The sequence below is a fragment of the Nymphaea colorata genome, chromosome 1 (genome assembly GCF_008831285.2).
Source record: "Nymphaea colorata isolate Beijing-Zhang1983 chromosome 1, ASM883128v2, whole genome shotgun sequence".
Lineage (NCBI taxonomy): Eukaryota > Viridiplantae > Streptophyta > Magnoliopsida > Nymphaeales > Nymphaeaceae > Nymphaea > Nymphaea colorata.
Genome location: NC_045138.2, coordinates 41137127 through 41158264, shown reverse-complemented (window position 1 = coordinate 41158264; position 21138 = coordinate 41137127). Strand labels below are relative to the sequence as shown.

General features: G+C 39.3%; 1 protein-coding gene across 1 annotated transcript; it reads left to right on the top strand.

The window, feature by feature from the left end:
- Positions 1–13988: 13988 nt before the first annotated feature.
- LOC116246857 (protein STRICTOSIDINE SYNTHASE-LIKE 10-like) lies at positions 13989–19686 on the top strand. The gene is made up of 3 exons (XM_031618758.2): positions 13989–14437; positions 15447–15719; positions 19045–19686. Exons 1-3 carry the CDS (start codon positions 13989–13991, stop codon positions 19610–19612), a joined length of 1290 nt encoding a protein of 429 aa, XP_031474618.1. The 3' UTR covers positions 19613–19686.
- The last annotated feature ends 1452 nt before the right edge of the window (positions 19687–21138 follow it).

The following is a 21138-nucleotide window of genomic DNA, read 5'->3' as shown; positions in this document are numbered from 1 at the left end:
CCGAGCCTTTCCACAGTCCGACCTCCTCAACGTCTTCAACTAAACCGGGTTTGGGTCAGATGGGTCTCTGATCCAAACCTTTGATTTGGACATTTTCAATTCATTCAGCATAAATTAATTAAGAAGCCAACTTGGCCACTTATGGAGTGAACGGTATAGTTTGTGTCTCTTTCAAAGTTACAACCCTAATTTTATAAGGAAAATATTTTCAATGGCGTTGGCGCAACTGTCGGGGCAGGGACCAGTAGGCAGTCATTTTCCGTTTCGAATCTCTATGGCATCAACCCTTAGTGTTGCAAGCAAAAGGCTGCTGACGTGTAAACTGAAGCATGGTGAGGACGGCACCTTAAGATACCGAAAGAAGACCATGTACTTTAAGAGGGTAATGGGTTGGGTGGAAGCTTCGGCCTTTTTTCTAAGATGTGAGAAACCCTACTAATATAGAACTTTACACAAAAAGACTTTATAGTTTTGCTTGCGCCATGAATGCGTCCAAAAATGTCCTACCAGAAACAGCTCTCTCTCTCTCTCTCTTCAAATGATGTATGGTGTAGGTAGACACGTGATACAATAGTAAAGCTATGTGTTGGCCACTGTAGGCCACTGCTCGCACCAGCCCTTCAATACTTCCACTGTGATGAAGTTAAACCATCCTCCAGCCATATGCAATGCCCACATCAGAGGTTGGTGAATCAACTGTTCCTTAACTAAAAATTTATAGCTCTATGACTCTATCATATTGACGAAACCCAATCCATGAGATTCAATTTTTGATAGTTGGCAAAGATTCCATACCAGAACAATATATCAAGAGAACCCACTCTGCGTTGGCAAAGATTCCAGAACAGAGCAATCATATCAATAGAACCCATACTGCTAGTTCCACATTTTGGCTGCACACCTTTTAGTGAACTATATCCTACATTTGGCATTATTTATCTCCCTCTCTCTCTCTCTAAAGTTGGCAAAGATCCAGAACAGAACATATAATATTAATAGAACTCTTTCCAGTACATTCAAATTTTGGCTACAGGCCCTTCAAAGTTGGTCTGGGACTCTCTCTCTCTCAAAAGTTGGCAAAGATCCAGAACAGAACACATAATATTAATAGAACTCTTTCCAGTACATTCAAATTTTAGCTACACGTCTTCAAAAGTTGGTCTGGGACTCTCTCTCCATCTCTGCGTATTAATAGAAGCCATTTAGGGTGCAGATCATGTATAGAATCATATCCTACATTTGGCATTAAATTGGCCATGTTATGGAGCAAGAGCAAGTTGGCAAAATGCAGGTTGCAGAAGACTTCTGGTTGCGCTTCACGGCCTACTGAATTCGGAAACAAGGTACACACTCCTGCCAATTTATAATTGTACTTCGGAAATCACGCTTTTAAGTGAATCGATAATGTTTGCAACCATATATTTACGATGTGAAATTGTGAATGACTTCACTTATTACGCTCACAAAATCTGTGGACACAAATAAACTAACATTCCCATATTTTTATATGATGGTGCCCATATGTCGACACTTGCAGCGGGGCAAAATATCTGCAATCAAGTTGAACTCCATCATGGTTCGTTAAAAAAATATACTAAGATAGTATTTTTTTAAGTTTAACATTTTCTATAGTAGTAGAAAATGGATGGCTCTTATAACATCAAGTTTTTTAATATGGGAAAAATCAATGTTTGTTTTTACAAATAAGTATATATAAACACATTGGAATGTTCACATGTTTAAAATATCTTTTAGCAAAAAAATAAGCGATCTAGTTTTTATTCTTGACATAAGTGGTCTGGGACATACCAATCCATATATATAAGAACAAATATTTCCCAGACCAGCACTTAAGCTAGAAACTAAGAAAGTTCAGATCACCGAAAGTATGTCTTTCGTGGGGCCGGCCGATAAAATCAATGGTAGGGGTTCCCAAAGGTTGGCAGCAGCTTTAATTCGGCTCCCCTCATGAAAAAATTTTGGGTCTACCACGGTGTCCTTTCAACCATATCTTCAATGACATTATGATGAATCAGGAATATGATAAGGGTTGCAATCAGTTGCAGAGAAATTTCAGACTAAGTGGTATTGACATTTTAAATTTCAAACCTTAAGGGACACTCGCATATAAAAAAAAACTGAAAATTAATAAAATATCTAAATATAAATAAAGCAAATTCTGTGGGCTGGTGTGGCGATTGCCTACAGCAGTCACAATCGTGGCTTCGCTACCGGCTGCAATTATTTGCACAAAGGACATACTAGAAAGAAAAGAAAACAAAGGCCTTTCATTCAAAAGTGTGTAGTTGCTCATGTCAAGATCCAGAGCAACAGGAGTTTTTTATCATGTAATAGTATTTAAGTTCTATAGTCTCATCAAACATAACTACAATCAAATGAAAACTTTTTCTTTTAATTATGATCAAGTTTATGTTCACATAGTCATCCTGGGTTCGGATATAAATGTTATTCCGGTGTTGATGAGATGCCGATTTTTATTGGCGAGTAGGAGGTTAACAACTAACTGGCCTAAAAATCTTTGAATTCCCGCTGCTTTCGGGATTCTGGACTGCATTGGGGACTTAGGTGGGGTAAGGTACATCCTTCGCACCATTTGCAGTCTCAAAAGAATACATTCTATGGAAATCAAACTCACAATATATCTTCCACACACTACCTGCTCGACCAGTTATGTTATGCCCCTTGAAAAACAGAGTTTTTGCCGGGTTTTCCTTTGCAAACGCAAATTCTTTAGTTGATCGAGCTCCTTGCTCCTACCACTACCAGCTCCTCCCTAAGTTTAATAAACCGGGTCTGGCCAGATGGATCTATGATCCAAGACCGTTTTTTATCCACAATCTCCATAAGGTTAAATGCTTGACAATTGAGAATCCAACTTGGCAAGTTGGGCCACTCACAAAGAAATCCATTTATGGTTTGGTTCCTTTCCAAGGTATGACTCTAATTTTCTGAGACAAATACTTCCTTAGGTTTTGCTCCTCGTCATTGATGCAGTCTCTCTCTCTCTCTCTCTCTCTTCCTCTCACTCTCTCCCTCTCTCTCTCTCTCTCTCTCTATATATATATATATATATATATATATATATATATATATATATATTAAGCTGGCAATGGTCCAGAAAAGAACAGAAAATATTAATAGAACCCATTCCACTATATTCAGTGTTTGTCTACATCATTGAGTTGGCAAAGATTATATTAATAGAACCCATTCTGCTGGTTTCAAATTTGGCTACACATCTTTTAAAAACCACATCAACTTGTCACCATTAAAGTGGCCAAGGTTTGTTCCTTTTCTTTTTTTCTTAGTTGAACAAGTTGAACTTGGCCTGGAACTCTGTCTCTCTATCTCTAGTTACTAAAGATCTGGAGTGGAATATATGATATTAATAGAACCCATTTCCACTGGCTTCAAATTTTGGGTGCACATCTTGTATAGAATCATAAACTACATTTGGCATTAAATTTGCCATGTTATTATTTATGCAAGTTGGCAAAATGCAGGTTGCATAAGAGTTCTGGTTGCGCTTCACGGCCTACTGAATTCCGAAACAAGGTACTTGCCCCCACCGGACCATTGCGCCAAACCCTGAGGGCTACCGGAATCCTCTCTTAAAATGAGTTCACTTATTAAGCTCACAAAATCTGTGGACCCAAATATACTATCCTTTCAATATTTTCTATATATCAAGTATGATAAGCAAACAACCTTTTTAGGTGAGGGAAATAAGTACAACCTACCAAAAAAAGGTCGAAACCCTGTGTTTCTTTGCTTTTGGGTCCAGAGTCGTGTTGATGCCTAAAGAAGACCATACATTTTCATCTTGGTACTTGCTCCTCTCCATATGGCACAATTGTCATAATTGAATGAAACACTTGTTATTTTTGCGCACCAGTCCAACCAGGTGCACTACCCACAAATTTTATATGACTAATTGTGCATGGCCTGCCAATCCAATGCTCGCCGGCTTCCGATCGATTATTTTCAACGACTATTGTTGATATCATGCCGGCGATTTAATTTCCGGGCCCATGTCATTCATAAAAGAAGGAGAATATGTCAAGATTTTCCATCAAAGCGGCAGGGCCCATTGACTAAACACCTACATCATTCTTGGGCTCAGGATTGACCGTTTGATGCCTTGAATGAGACCCAGCAACCCAAGAACTTGGCCGGGATGCAGCTTGACCTGTATAATTGTTGGGCCAACGAAGGATTTGACTTTGATATATGAATTGTTTTCAACCATTATTAATCAGGGTCAGGGGTGATGTCCAGGGTTCGCATGCTCTGAACCAACCAAGTCAAATCCAATTGGTGGCAAATCTCACTAATTTCTTCATTATTTTTAAATAGTTTTACGTTTTTTATTTAAATTATTTTCATATATTTTAGGACCGCTTTTTAATAAATATAAAAATGTATTTTGCCGATTCGGCTGAACTACTGAATCGTCCATTGGCCGAATCTGTAACGTGGACTTCCGATTCAGTTTGGGGAAAAAATTTTTGATACGATAGAGCGAACAAAAGGGCAAAGAGGTACTCACTGGCTCACTGCGACGAGAGAGCTGCTGGTGTTCTACCAGGGTCACCAGACTGGCGGAACCCAATGCCGACGGCCCTAGTAAACAAGGGGAGATCAAAGCAGCAGTGCCTTGCTTGAAACCAGTTGAAGTTGAAGGATGAAGGGTTTTCTTACGAATAAGGGTTTCTACATTGAGGGAAAACCTTTTTGAAACGATTGAGAACAAAATAGCAAACCGAGACAAAGGGTTTAGAAACCGATTTTTTAAATTAAAAAATAAGTCGGGCGCTACACATCATTAATCAAGCCGAGTCGAGCTTTAATAGTCAGAAATTAGCGAACTCGACTCGATTATTTAAATAAGTCGACTCGTGAACTCGAGCTCGACTCGTTAAGCAAATTACTTGGTTCGAACTCGTTTGAGAGTTGAACTTTAGCGAGTAATAGTTCGACTCGTTTCAGAAAAAGTTTTCAGAACATTAAAGCTTGCCTAGTTATATGGTCTCGGGAACTGTTCCTAGTAATAAGCCTGACCTGGATGACTATTAATGTAGAGGAATATTAGGTCACCCCAGCCTACAGCCCACTTGCCCTGGCAGTCACACGAACCCATTAAGTCTGGTCAACTCAATGACGCCGCTTCTCTAGTTGGGTGTTGGCGGTCACCTAGTCATTAATTCCAACTTGATCTTATTGATGACGGTCTTGCAAAAGAAGCATTTGTTGCATCATATAACATACATTATATAATTCATATCACACGACAAATGTTTCTTATGGCAAGAAGCCATCAAGTCATCAGTGTGAACATTTCATAAAGCAGCGAGACTAAGTTGGAATTAACAACTATGTTACCTCAACGTCCAGCCAGTGAAGCGAAACTGAGTTGCCATGATTGATAAAGTAAAGAAAATGTCACCAAAATATTAACCATTGTCACAAAAGGATTAGTGGCAGTTTATAGGGCAGTAAGATCTGAATAGTTTTAGTAAAAAAAAAAAAAATCAAGACAATCAACTATTTCAACAACCCTTTTTGTAAACCCTACAATGTTACATAATGAAATTAGGACAATCAACTATTTCAACAACTTATTTAGTGAGCCATTGATAATGTCACATAATGAAATCCCCTTGATAGTGTCACATAATGAAATCATGACAATCAACTATTTCAACAGGGTACGACAAGTAACCTCCAAAAAGGGTTTTGGCTTGTGGAGAGAGAGGCTCTGCTAAGGTTTTGGCTGGTGAAGCGTGCTGAGTGTTCCCCCATACTCATTGGTGGCATCTTTCTCATTCGGGTCGAGGATGAACAACAACTTCAATGCATTCTTCATAAATGAGCTTGGAGGGTTGGGGGCATGTCTCTTGTTACCCACCGTTGGCAGCTCGGACAACCCCTCACCATGCCGCTTGAGCTTTCCGCCCCTCTTTGGATTCGACTCCCAAATCTGCCTCCGAATATGTGGACTGCGCAAATCTTCAACAGCATTGCCAAGGGTTTGCAGGGTGATTTTTTGGAAATGGACAATCAAACCAGACATTAATCGAGGGGGCTTTGCTAGAACTAGAGTTGAACTTCCTTTTAGTGCCCCACTACCTCCTGAATTTCAATTTGTATTAAATGATAGCCATACACTCACCCAATCCTTAATCTATGAGGGGAGATTACGTTTTTGCAGGTTTTGCAGTGTCAACTCTCATCCTCCCAATAAATGCCCCAAGCGTGAATCCCACAATCAAGAGACTTATTTCCATGAGGCGGCCAAAGGCAAAGACTCTATGAAGGCATTCAGCTCCAGCAAAGGTCCTAATGTGGAAGGACAAAAGGGGTTACATACTTCTAAGAATCAATTCACGACTCTAATGGAGTTAGACGACAACAACAAGGATCCAACGAAGAGCTCTTTGACCACCAAAGACGTCTCGTCCCCTTAGGATCATACTAATAGAGGTCGTACGTAGCTATCATACCAAGCACCTAGAATCGACACCACTATAACGAGAGTTAAGGGTAAAGATATTATGAGGGTTGAAACTAAGAACCAGACCTGTATGGTTAACCCCTTCTACCAGACCAAAAGTCTGCCTACTGAAATACCTCTGGCTTCTCTTTCACATCATCCCCTAAGCGCAATCCTCAAGCCATTGCTAAAGCTCCCTTTGATGGCCAAGAGGATGTTCATAATGTTGATGTACAAGCTGATGACTTTCAACTTTTGTTTTCTGCAGGGGGTATTACTCATAGTCGCGGGAGGGGTAGCAGGCTGGCTGGTCATAGGAAATCTGCTCAGGATACTGTAAATCGCAGTTTTATCGATCCGAAACCATCGGGGCCAGCTAGTAAGCATAAGCACGTGAGTCTTTGCCAGGTAGAGGGCTCTTCAGAAATCGGCTCACCTTCTCAGACCAATGACATTCTTAATAGTGGTGGTGAAGGTAATCCTTCCAACTAGGTAACTTCTCCTTCCCCTCTTCAATGAAGTGTTTAGCATGGAATATTCGTGGTCTAGCTAGAAACTCTGCTAGGCACAATATGCTTCTCACTGTACAACATGAGGTCATTGATTGTTTCTTCATTTTTTACACTCTCATTCATGTTGATCGTCTCCACATTAACTCGGGTCTCGTTGGCTCTTATGCTACCTTGTCCAATGTTGTTTTGTGTGATGGTATTGTTCGTGTCTTCTATGGTTGGAAACCACAAAAATTATCGATTTCAGTCTTTAATATGAATATGTATTGGATCCTTCTGGAGGTCACTGACAAACAGACTCATGTCAAGTTCCTTGTTGAGGTATTTATCTTCCCTCGCGTTATGTTGAAAGAGCTTGAGCACTTACGGTTCTACAGAACATCTTATTTGATTTCCATGGCCCGACTCTTTTAGTAGGGGATTTCAATGTCATGCTGATTAGTCAAGACAAAATTGGCCGCCCTTCCAACCTGAACTCTTTTTCTTCCTTTAATAGGTTTGTTTCTAACTGTCATTTGTTTCTACTGTCTGACCCTAATCACAGGTTTATTTGGAGCAATATCAGACAAGGTGCGAGTGAAATTTTATGTAGATTAGATTGGGGTTTTATTAATAATGTTTGGAAGGCTATTTGGGGCAGCTATACTGATTTGCGGATCCTTCCTAGATTGACCTCTGACCACTCTGCTCTGAAAGTGTCTATGTTGTTCACTCCTAACTCTGCTATTCAGTCTTTTCAATTCAAATATTTTCAATTTTGAACCAGAAGACCACAATGCAATGACCCTGTTCAAGAGGCTTGGAGTTCGCGAGCTTTTGGCTGCCCCCTGGTGAGGGTAATCAAGAAATTGGAACTCACTCGTTCTAGTCTTTTCAGTTGGGCTAGGAGTTGTGTGGGCGACATTTCACTCCGTATCAAAGCTTTAAGGGAAGAGCTTGACAAAGTCCAATCTCTTGAACTGGCTTCTACTGTTAATGACATGAATTATGAGAAGCTTCTTCGCGAAGAGTTGCAAGCTTCCTTTGAAGAGGAAGACAGCTTATGGAGGCAAAGAGCTCGAGTCAAGTGGCTGGCATAGGGCGACCGCAATACGAATTATTACCAAGCAATTGTCAAAGGCCGTCGAACGAAGAATTCCTTATCTGCCTTGGAACATGAGGGAACAAGAATTAACGATGCGAACCACATTAGATCTATCTGTGATGATTTTTTCTGTGCTCTTCTTGGTTCTGAGGATGGCTCTGGTTGCTGCCTGAATAAGAGGGCTGACTGCCCTAGATTGTTGTTAGAAGATAATGCCACCTTACTTCTCCCAGTGACTCTTGGCAAGGTGAAACGTGTGGTTTTCTCCATGAAATGGAATAGTGCTATGGGGCCGAATGGTTTCCCCGCTCCATTCTATCAACACCATTTGAGCATTGTAGGCCATGATTTACTGCTGGTTATTAACAACTTCCTCGCCATTGGGAAATTGGTTAAGAAAATTAATCGTAATTACATTGCTCTCATTTCCAAAAAAAAATGGTATGTGCAAAGTTGATGATCTCCAACCTATTGCCTTATGCAATGTCATGTACAAGATTATATCTAAATTCATCTTCTTTCGCATGAAAAATTGCCTGCAGAAAGTCATTAGTAATGACCAAGGTGCATTCCTTCCAGGACGTTCTATCACAGAGAATATTATCTTTACTCATGAATGTATTCACTCTCTTGAGGGTCTGTGTCAAAGTAATAATTGTTTTAAAATTGATTTCTCCAAAGCTTATGACAAGGTTAACTGGGTTTTTCTTAAGAACGTTCTTATCGACTTGGGCTTCAGCTTACCATGGGTTAACTGAGTTATAACGTGTGTCTCATCTGCTTATTTTGTTGTCCTCATTGATGGTGTTCCTAGTAACTTTCACCTCATGCGCAGAGGCTTGAGGTAGGGGGACCCCATGTCTCTGTATCTTTTCCTTGTTGTCATGAAAGAATTCTCTAAGAGTTTAAAGTATAGGCGTTGGAATGGTTCCTTGCCCCCCCCCCCCCCCTATATCTCTCGAGTAGGAGTTTGCCCTTCTCTTCTCACCTTTGCTGATGATCTTATCTTTTTCTCTAGAGGTGAACATCGTTCTTACAATGAGGTTATGCATGCTCATGAGGCCCTTAAGCTTTCTTTTTGGTTTAAGTGTTAACCCTCATAAATCTCATGCGATCTCCTTTGGGGAACAAAGAACTCCTCTTTCCTTCATCGGCAACTCAGATTGGCTTCAAGGTTCTCTTTCTCTTACTTATTTGGGTGTCCTCCTTTTTGTAGGTAATATGCAGGACAACTTATGTGCCTCTCTAGTTCCGAAGGTATAAAAGAAACTTTCGCTTTGGTCTTTTAAGCTTCTTTCTTATGCAGGGCATCTTTGCTTGATTAGGTATGTCCTCTTAAGCATCATTGGCTATTGGTGCTCTATCTTTATGCTCCCTAAGTCTATTCAACATAAACTTGAAGCTACTATGGCTAATTTCCTTTGAAGCAGCCAAGAAACTAGGATAGGTGTGCACTTGGTTGCCTGGAAGACTCTTTGCCGCCCGATGTTGGAAGGGAGTGTTGGGCTGCAACTTCTTGCTGATTGGAACAAAGCTTGTATCTATCGCATCACGCTGCACATATGCCAGGATGAGGTTCCTTGGGCGAGCTTTACGAGGAAGAAATATCTATCTTTCTACAGTCTCTGGACCTTAAAGCGCCCTAAATAGGAGTCTTGGTTCCTCAAAGGTGTTGGGAAAAGCTGGATTCAAATCAAAGATCATGTCAGGTGGTCTGTTGGTATCGGCGCCATTCATTTTTGGACGGATAACTGGGGTTGTTTCTCTCTCATTGTCCACTTGAATTCTTCAGAAAGATCTGCCTTTGAGTTATCCATGAAGTTTTAGGTCTTTGACTTTGACTTGCCTATTCTACACAACTTCAAGGAATTTCTTTCCCTAGTGGGGATAGAGAGACTTAACTTACACTCGCAGGAGGACCTCCTTCTTTGGACGCTCATGCCTCTAACATCAAAACGTCTGACGTGTGGGAGGCGGTGAAACAGAAATATGACGATGAGCTTTGGAGAAATTTGATCTGGTCTCCCTAGACCCAACCTAGAGTGCAGTGGTTTGTTTGGCTGGCGTGCAGTGATTGTCTCCCTACCTTCGATCGACAAAAGAAAAGTGGCATCTCTTTGGCTAACAGATGTGCTCTTTGTCTAAAGAGTGAAGAGTCTGCTTACCATGTTCTGTTCTTTTTCTTGCACTCCTCTAAAATTTGAGAATTCATAACTTTCAATTCAGGAGAAATTACACCCCCAACACACTATTGTTACGGAGCTAAAACGTTGGTTCTCTTGTAGCTTCAAAAGAGGTTGACTTATGAAGTGTTAAGATATCTGTTTTCACATCATTCTTTGGAGAATTTGGTGCAGGCGCAATTCAAGAATCCATAAAGAAGATACATCGTCTCCTCAACAAAACTCTTATACTGTTTGGCGGGTCTATGTTGATTGCTTCTATGCTATCTTGAGGAACTCTGGCGAGGACAAAAGAGACCTACATGTTTGGTTGAGTACGGGAATTGTTCCTGATAAATGCCCGTGTATTGTAACTGACCAAGCTTGCCTGCAAGTCGCATCTGTTGCTTCTGACGACAGACAGCTGGTCGCCTTTTTGCTTAAAGATTCGAAATGTTTGCATCTTGACCAAGGTGTAGCTTGGTGGGAGGTCAACAATGATCTACCTGAGGACTCTATCATTCGTCAGCTCTTGATGAGTGGTGGTTTGAAGACATTTCAGAAAATTTTACTGATTTCTAACAACAAGCATTGGATTAGAAGACTCCAGACCATGATTCAAGGATGTCGGCCCTTCCACAATTGGCTCAACTATTACAGCAACTTATTGCATCAAGTACAAATTCTGCAACAACAACCTGCTCATGATATTTGTCTCTTTTTGCTAAATCATTGTAGTTTTAGTTCCGTAACTTTTGGTGTAATCTTGGTTATTTTTTCCTTTCCTAGCTCGCTCTAGCCCGTAGGGTAGAGTGACTGTCCATTTTTGTTGTACATATTTTCCTTTTTTGTTGGAATAAAAGGTTAGGGGCCTTTCCCCCGCAGGGTTGTTGCGGACAATCAACTATTTCAATAACTTATTTTGTGAACACTTGATAGTGTCACATAATGAAATCATGACAAACAATTATTTCAACAACTTATTTTGTAAACCTTTGATAGTGTCACATAACGAGATCAGAACAATCAACTATTTCAACAACTTATTTTGTGAACCCTTGATAGTGTCACATAATGAAAGCAGAACAATCAACTATTTCAACAACTTATTTTGTGAACCCTTGATAGTGTTACATAATGAAACCAAGACAATAAACTATTTCGACCATTTATTTTGTGAACCCTTGATAGTGTCATATAATGAAATCATGACAATCAACTATTTCTACAACTTATTTTGTAAACCATTGGTAGTGTCACATAATGAAATCACTATTTCAACAACTTATTTTGTGAACCCTTGATAGGATCACATAATTTTCAATACGAGACTAAACTTTTAGAATGTTACAATCAACCCTTTTTATGGCACACGCATCTAGAGATATATAGGACAACTGGTATGCATGTTGAATCATATTTTGATACCTTACAACGACTTGAACTACAACCAACTATTTCAACAACTAATTTTGTAAACTCTTTTATGACATACACATCCAGATATATAGGACAATTGGTTTGTGTGTTGAACCGTGTTATGATACCACTATAACGACTCGACCCCCATTGAGCTTAGGCTCTTGGTCCACCAAATCCCAACCTGCCTCTCTCTTAGTAATTTCGGTTCTCAAAAAAGAAAAGAAAAAATAAATAAAGAACCAAGACAACCAACTATTTAAAACAACCCATTTTATAAACCTTTAATAGTTTCATACAATCTTCAATACATGAACTTTTGAAGCACCACACTTTTAACAATGAGCTATGGTACTTTCAATGACATAATTTAAATTTTTAGCTATTCAACAACATTTTGACATCAAGATATTATATATATATATATATATATATATATATATATATATATTGCAAAATCATTGTCACAATGACGTGAGTAAAGGGCGCATTATCGTTTTCGATATAGGGTAATATTATAAATAGTTTGTGCATGCTTATTATTGTTATATCAAAATAATTATTATATTAAAAGATAATAATAGAAAAGATGACAGCTCTATGCAGCAAGGGTCCATTGTCAACCTTGGTGGGAGATGACAATTTTGTGAATTAATTATATAAATTAATACTCATGTATGATAATATTTCTATGTCAGGAGGCATTGATTTGTCAGTAAACCTATGGCAAAGTCCACTCTAAAATAAAACCCACCGTATTAAAAACGAGAAAGGAGTTTGGCGTCATGGTTAAGATTCGACAGTGGGAGATGTTTTTAAAGCAAGATACTTTTTTGAAGAATCCCGTTAGCATCTTGAATTTTAACGATAAAATAATTCTTGATGAGTGTGCATGATAATTGGCCCCTCACTAAAACCAGGAAGCACTAATTGCATGCAATTAACTATAGAAAACAGTGATTAGATCAGTTGTTTGATTTCATAAGGGGTCCTCCTAATTTCGGATTTTGTAAGATATAAGATACAACTTCGGAGTATTATTTTTTTTTTGTTCTCGATCAACTTAAATTAGCTACCTACAGGTTGTCTTGATGTTGACGATCACAATATCGGGAAATAATTTATACTAAAATTGTTTCAAGTGTATGAAAAGGTCCTCAGAATACTTTACTATACGAAGCATTTTGATTAATAAATGGGCCATGTTTTTTAATCGATTCATGTTTCTTTTGAGCAATGACAAAAGACATAAACCCTAACTTTGAACAAATTTTAAGCTTAATTATTGCAGTTTTGGTATTAGAGTCATATTTAAGTAGTCTCAAGCATGAGGTCCACAAAGGATAACACATGCTTCTTACCAAAATAAATTATAAGCATCGATGTGCAAGGGAGACTTCAAATATTTTATTGAGCAAGGTGTGGCAGTTTGTATATGCATGAATCAACTCCACAGTTAAATACACCACAAGATCATGGGGAGGAGTTAGAAATTTTTTCATGAAGCGGGTCGAATTAAAGTTTTTATATTTTGACTATGATTGAAATATCATTTCTTTAAATTTTTATATAAAACACGTGAAGTTTTTTAAAAATTATACGTAAATTAAAAAGAAAAATTGAAGTGGAGCCAGGGCCCATGCAGGTCTCTACCTTGACTCGAATAGATTCGAGTTCAACTGGCAAAAACTTGCATGCATAAGCCGATCTGAATGTAGTAAGTGGCAAACCACGGATTTGATTCTATAACTGATTCAAGAGTGCCATCTAGTGGTTCTTGAATATTTTTAATATTTTAAGTATTTCATATTATTAACTGATTTTTGAATTGATAAATTGTTTTTTTTTTTTTAACTAATTCCAACCAATTCAACCGAATGGATGAATTGGCCGATCACCGAATCGGCGGCCTCATGACGATCGATTCGGCTCATAAACCGGTTCTGATAACACTGGTCTAAATTATGCACTCGGGAGAATCGGTGTCGCAACCACTCGTAAAATTCGGTCAAGTCGGCCAATCGAATCAAATTAGTAACTAATCAGTTCAATTCATTGACAAATACAAGGGTGCTATCTTTTCTAAGTTTTTATAAGCTTTAAAATGTTTCTTACTCATAGATAATATTAATTCTTTTGATATGTATACGGTGAGTTTTTATCAACTAGTTTTTGACTTTTTGTGATTAAATAGTAAAACAAGAAAATATGAACACTACTTTCTGAATAATTTAGAAGGAAAGGACTACTGGGAATGGTAAAAGGGACGGCTATAAATATGGAGGCTGCGATGGGAGATGGTGTCCTTTCGCGACTCCTTTATTGCTTCTGAGCAAAACTGTGTGGAGTTTGCCGGGATCGTCGAGACGACGCCATTTCCGAGGAGAGGTGAGAAAGAAGGGAGAGAGGGTGAAGAGATTGGGAGAAAGATGAGATCGGGAATCATCGTCTCCGCAGCCGCGCTTGCTTTCTTCTCCATCTTTCTCACTCTAAACCCGGACATCGGCCCTCCGCGGTCCTCCTCGACCGGAGCCGCCGCCGCCGCCGGGACTACGTTCGGGGGCCGTGCTCGCGACGTGCTGCACGGCGCCGAGCTCCTGCACCTCAACGGCACGACCGGCCCGGAGAGCTTGGCGTTCGACGCCGAGGGACGGGGGCCGTACACCGGCGTCGCCGATGGCCGGATTCTGCGTTGGGGAGGTGCGGCCCGTGGCTGGGAGGACTTCGCCACCGTTTCTCCTTATTGGTGAGCAACCCCCGTCCGTCTCTCTCCCTCTATCTCTCTACTCTCCTTTGTTTGTTCTGTGCATAATGGTCCTCGATCATGATTCTAGCTTTGAAATCTTTCCCTCTACAGCGCCACTAGATCTTTCCCGTCAAATGTTCAATGATGATAATTAATGACCACATGCTCTCACTCTCTTGTCTTAATTTAAACTTCAATCTTATTAAAATTGGAACGAAATGAAGGAAGGGCTCTCTTAACTGCTCGGCCTCTGCTCTCCATATATATATGATAAATTAGTTCCCACATTGCGGCAGCTAGCAAGTTCGTTTACAACATTTATGTATTAAGAAAAATGTTTTCCTTTTGTCTTCATCGTGATCAGCAGTTTACTACAATGAGATGGTCGAGACTAAGACATTTAAGTGTGTCCATTTTTCTTTTCTTTTCCAGTACATACTTATGTTACTATGTTAGTTTATTAAATGAATTGCTTTAAATTCATTACCCATGAATGGCTGAAAAAGTAGGGACTCATGATGTGAACTTCTAAAGCAGGGAAGACCATACGAAGATGTTGATAACGTTTGGGGAGACATGATACGGTTATCACGTTATATATATATATATATATAGACGCACTTGATGTATCCTAGGCCACCAGTTAGATGAGTGACAAAAATAAAACCTCTTTTATAAACACTAATTCAGCATAAAACAAGTATTAGTTCGAAATGTTTTATAGATTTTGTTAAACTTTTTTCCTGGCAAAATGTTAATGTTATAAGAGCGGTGGATTTTTTTATTATTATTATAGAATATGAGACATAAAAAATATTAATCCAATATATATTTTTTCTCATCTAAAGATGACATCTAAACGTTTGGATTGTGTAAAAGGTGGTTTTTATCCCTGACCTACCTAAGGGATCTACTAATTATGTATATTGTCGTCGTCATAATCATGTGACACTCTATTTAAGTTTCGAAAGTAATTGAATTGAGGAACAATGTGGTGGTGGTGGTGCAGGAACAGGGAAAGGTGTGATCTGAAGGGGGAGGTGATGGGGGATGAGGAGGTGTGCGGGCGGCCGCTGGGGCTGCAGTTTCACGAGGCCACCGGCGACCTGTACGTGGCGGACGCCTACTTCGGCCTGCTGGTGGTGGGCGAGGGCGGCGGCGCTGCGACTCAGCTCGCCGTCGAGACCGACGGCGAGCCCTTCCGCTTCACCAACCATCTCGACATCGATCAGGTCAACCATACCATTTACTTCACTGACTCGAGCTCGCGCTTTAGCAGAAGGTGATCCCCTCTCCTTTTCTGTCTCCTGTTTATATTTTTGTTTAGCTTATTTGAAAATAATGCTTATTTATCATCGTAAGTTCTTCTTTAATCTCTTATTATCTAAGATTATATCTTATAAATAGGCTTACGGAAGAAATAAATCTTATAATCAGGTTTATGTAAATGGGCAGTATTCAGATAATCTATTGACATAAGAAATAAGTTTTAAATGAATTTTTAGAAAGATGTAAACATAATATTTTGTCTTCCATTATGAACAAAAATTGACTTCATACACGTGTTGGTACTTCAAAAGGAAAAGACCAAGTAACGGTGCTACTCAATATTTGAATTTGACAGTTGTGGTGTATTTATACTGTTGGAGCTTGCATTTATTTTTTATAGGAAAAATTTTAAAAGCACACTTTCACACCTAAGCTTCGCGTCATTTGACAAAATTATTGCTGTGGCTTTGACCTGTTTTTCTTTTCTTTATTAATTTTTAAATTAGTTTTATGATTTTTAATGAAAAATAAAAAATAGGTCGAGACCATGTGGTAGGCACCAATACCAACGTCGAACATGACAAGACTTTATGTCATTATGTGTTCTCTTGTAGAGTCGAGAAGCTCTTCCTATGCCAGATGGTACAATGCTGGAGCTTTTCACCTTTTTGATGGGACGTTGCAATCTTGTTTTAAGGGAAAAAAATTCCGGCGTCGTCCGGCGATAGCCAGCCGGCGCCGCGCCCGGGGCTCTTCGCTGCCGGCAATGCCCCATTGGCCGTCCCGGCGGCAATGTCCGGCCGGGGGGAGGTGATGGCCTGCCGCCACGGCGCCACCTGGCCGGCCACCTATTGCTTCCTCGACCTCCGGTTTTTTTTTCTTTTTTAAATGTTTCTTGTAATGGAGCGTCGGATCATTTTGTAAATATGGGGAGCATAGCATCTGGTGAAACGCCTTTCTTGTTATCCCAATTAGTCAAATTAAATTGATGATCAAAATCATTAATCGTAATGCATAAAGGGTCCAGCTTCTACGCATTTAGTAGGTACCAAACCACGTACGTAAAGGATAAAAATCAGATCTCTTAAAATTTATGTTAAGAAGTGTTTTAAACGAAATATGAACCTTCTAATGTGTTTATAAACATTCTATAAATAGTCTTTAGTTCAAATCATTTTTGTAAAAAAATTTGGTCTTTATACTAGTAAAATTTTGATGTTGTAAGAGCCGATCATTTTTTTACTATTAAAAAAAACATTATTTAAGTAAAAAAACAACTAAGTTGATATATGTTTGACATAAAAAATCATATGGTTAGATTTCAAAAATATATTTTTAATAATTAATTTCAATATGTCTCTTTTTTTGTCTCTTACTCAAATGGTCGGGGTTTTACCATCCTCTCTCTCTCTCTCTCTCTCTATATATATATATATATATATATATATATATATAAAATTTAAAACTAATTGGCTACATAATGAGATCAGTTGATCCTTTAAGTTGTGTCCCACACATTTGATTTTGGTAAAAATTGGAGCAAGGAAACAAAGGGTTCTTGTATATTGAGACTTCCTAAGGTATAACCAATGGCAGCCTGATCTCTACTCTGTTTCTTGTGATCTTTTTCTTCTGTTTTTTTTTTTTTGGGTTTTATAATTCAAGTTTGAGATTTAGGCGTTGTCCTATTTTTGGCAAATTTATCTCTATTGGACTTTTCGGTATTGTTCCAAGACATTTTCCGATACACATTGTAATTTTGACAAAATAAAACGAGCTTCAAATATCTCTAATATGCGTCTATGTCACCCAAATCAGCCTGACCGATATATAAATAAAATTGTACAATTTTTTTTACTTTAAATACAAGAAATGTTTAAAATAAGGCAATATTTTACTTCTACAAGGACTGAAAAAGCATTGTTTCTTGTACGACTCTTTTGTATTGTCGCTTTGAGAAAAGGATGGGGCCCTCATTGTCAATTGTCAAGGAAAAGTTTTTGATATTTGTTACGCCAAACACATGACTATGTCCAAGTTTTTTTTTTTTTTTTGTAATTTAAATTTTATATGTAACAACTCGATCCACTTTTAGGTTCGAGCCTCTGGTTCGACGGATCTCAACCTGCCCCCTAACAGTTTCGGTTCCAACATCAAAAAAATAGAAATCACGACAATCATCTCATTAATAACCTCTTTTTATAAGCTTTTGAAGATCTTTCATAATCTTGTGTTACAGTATATGATTTGCTTTGAAGATGAAATTGTTGCATACGAATGAATGAACGTACCAGTTTGCCAATAAGTTAAGGAATGCATTTGGAAAAAATAAGGCTTCAAATTCATTACGTTACCTTTTTTTTAGTTGGCTTATGCATGTGTTGTCGATAGGACACCAACCACAAAACTTAGGGCCACGTGATTTGCCCCCACCGCAATGAATGTCATGTCCAATGTATTGGAAGCAAAAATATGGGTCTTCTTCCAAGGAAGCACCTAGAAATTAGGTGCTTTTATGGACTGTCATGTTAATAGAACGCACACGACATTAAACATCAATTAATCATATCCTAAGTATTGATCTTCATTCTTGTTTTCTTTAATATGTTTTTTCCTTCTCTTTGGGATCTGGGTTTGGCAGATCTTTTTACATCCGAACAACCGATGGTGGTGCAATCAGGGGCGGAAAGAGAGGGGGGCCGGCCTAGACCGTGGCCCTACCCCAGCTAATTGAAAAAAAAAATACATTAAAAAAATTGAAAATTTTTAGTTGTACAATATGTTCTTTTATATTCGGGTTTAGTTTGACCCTACCTGGATAAGTTCGTTGAACCATTTGGCTCGCCCTTGAAAAAAAAATCATCGCTTCACCCTTGAATGCAATGGTTCGAGCAAGTGGCTGGTAGATGGCTGGTCACTGGTTCAAGTGGTATGGTGATCCTAATTAGTGAGGGTGTACTAGCCGACATGCATTGGGATACCCATAGCTTTGGCTTTCAATTGGGCAGTCAATACTCCTCTTGCTCGCTCAAACCACTTTTAACTTGAAATTGATCTAAAAATGACCCTCTTGGTTAGGTGGAGCGAAACCCTTTCGGGCCTTGAGCTACCATTAATGGTGGATAGTTAAGCTGATTGTAGTAGCAGGAGGAGCTACATATAGTCTCCTTATACAAGCCCCTTAAATATTCTTTATTTATGTATAGCTGCCCTACAATTATTTGCTTGTTTGTATATATTATGCCTATTAGTGAATGAGAATTTATAAAATAATGCCCCTTAGCTAAAAAATTTCTGGCTCCAGCACTGACTGATTGCGTTCAATTTGTTTCTTTCAGACAATTTGCGATGTTGGTCGCGAGTGGCGACAACAGCGGAAGGCTGATGAGTTACGATCCCAAGACAAAGGAAGTGAAGGTGCTGCTCAAGGGCTTGAAATTTGCCAATGGGGTGGCCTTGAGCAGAGACAGATCCTTCATACTCGTGACCGAGTCGAGTGGCTGCAGGGTCACAAGGCTCTGGCTCAAAGGTCCTAATGCAGGGAAGACTGATGTTTTTGCTCATTTGCCTGGCTATCCAGACAATGTGAAGAGGAACTCAGCAGGGGAGTTCTGGGTAGCCTTGCACGGGAGGAAAGGACCTCTGTCAGTGGTGCTCCAGTATGACTCTTGGTTGAAGAGAGCAATCCTTAAGCTGCCATTGAACTTCCAACGCCTGCACAAGATGTTCATGAGCAAGAGATCCCAAGCTATGGCCATCAAGCTCAGTGAAGATGGCGAGGTTTTGGATGTCCTGGAAGACAGGGAAGGAAAGAGCCTGAGGTTTATAAGTGAAGTAGACGAGTTCAATGGGGACTTGTGGGTGGGCTCGGTGATCATGCCCTATGCAGGTTTATACAAGCTTTAGATCCACAGATGAAGCCCCATGTGTGTGTTTGCTGTGAAATTTCATGTATCACTAATCAAATGTTAGTTGTGATCTGATCTTCTTCTGTGTGTCTTGGGACGCAACAACTGATCGAAACCTTCCCGGTTCTCTCGTAGTAGGCGAAGGTCCTCTGAATTCCTCAACACCCACACTCGATATGGACCGAAATGTCTCACGATGTTCTGAACCCAGCTCACGTATCGCTTTAATGGGCGAACTTCCCAGGTCGTAGAGGCGACCATCAAGGTGTATTAGTTCTACGATCGTAATCAAATCCATCGATTTTCAACTACATCAGCGACAACCGACAAACCGGCATTTCGAAACCATGTGCATCTTCTAACAACCTTTTTCATTTATCATACAGGAAAACAACATCTTGACTGTGAGACTTAACTGCACTTCTACAGCATGTCTGCTTAAAACACTATTTTTGTGCTTGATGAGATGGTAGCAGACAAGATTCAGAAGCTCAACTACTTCTATAATGGCTGAAGCCCTACCTCTCTGTACCATTGCCCCCTCATACTATTTGGTGGCGTCCACAAGTACAACTCAGACCCAGCATGCCAAGCCAAACACCTTTAATTCAACTTGCCTACTTTTCCTGCTATTAATGAGTATCAAGCAGGATTTTAAAAACAAAAAGATGTTTAGGAGAAGAATAGACTAATCCTATGATTCAGATAAATATATTATAAAAGGATTGACAATGATCCTTGTATACATGAAGTATGTTTTTTACTGTTCACTTGATAGTTGTGTGTCTATTGAATGAAACAGGAGCCATTCAGCAAGATTAGGTGAAGAAATGGATCTGGATTCTAATTGGACTCGGATTTATTATGCAGTTCATGTGGGGTCAAAATGAACCTGAATCCAAACCATACATGACGCAACTAAATTTTTTTTAATTTTTTCAATGTATTTTTTTTTAATTCATTGGAGTGAGGCCATGGCCCAAGCGTGCACCTCCTCCCTTCGACCCTGCGGATGCCGAACGGCCCATAAGGTACATTTCGAGTGCCCACTCATGGTTGTGGCAGATTTTGACGAGCAACACTTGCTCAATGAATTTTATTCATGTTAGAAATAAGATCCATGTGCATCAATGAGTGAAGGGAAGGAAAGATAATGAGAATCTTCATGATGACTTGGCACCAACTGAAGTTCTTATTTTTCTTCGACAGCTTTTTAAATGTGGTTGGAAGTGGAGATTGAGTTTCATGTATCGAAAAGTATGGCATCGCTGGTCAAACAGGAATATGCATAAAAGGCACGTCGGCTATTTGATTTTCGTGGGTGCTCTTTTTTGAACCTTGAAAGATGAGATCGCGACACTCTAGTTGATGAGTATACTGTAGCCCACTTAAGTCCTGACTCAGTTCAAGACCTTGAAGATAGGAAGGAATGGAAGTCCCTTTAGATGTTCTTTAAGCAATAAGTTGTTAACCTCGTGCTCATCCGAAATAAAAGAAACGAGGAACCTTGGCTCATCATTAAAG

Bases quoted from the DNA above. Each gene is read 5' to 3' on its own strand.
- LOC116246857 (XM_031618758.2), top strand. From the start codon at position 13,989: ATGGTGTCCTTTCGCGACTCCTTTATTGCTTCTGAGCAAAACTGTGTG. The intron at 14,438-15,446 runs GTGAGCAACCCC...GTGGTGGTGCAG, and splicing joins GCCACCGTTTCTCCTTATTG to GAACAGGGAAAGGTGTGATC. The intron at 15,720-19,044 runs GTGATCCCCTCT...TGTTTCTTTCAG, and splicing joins AGCTCGCGCTTTAGCAGAAG to ACAATTTGCGATGTTGGTCG.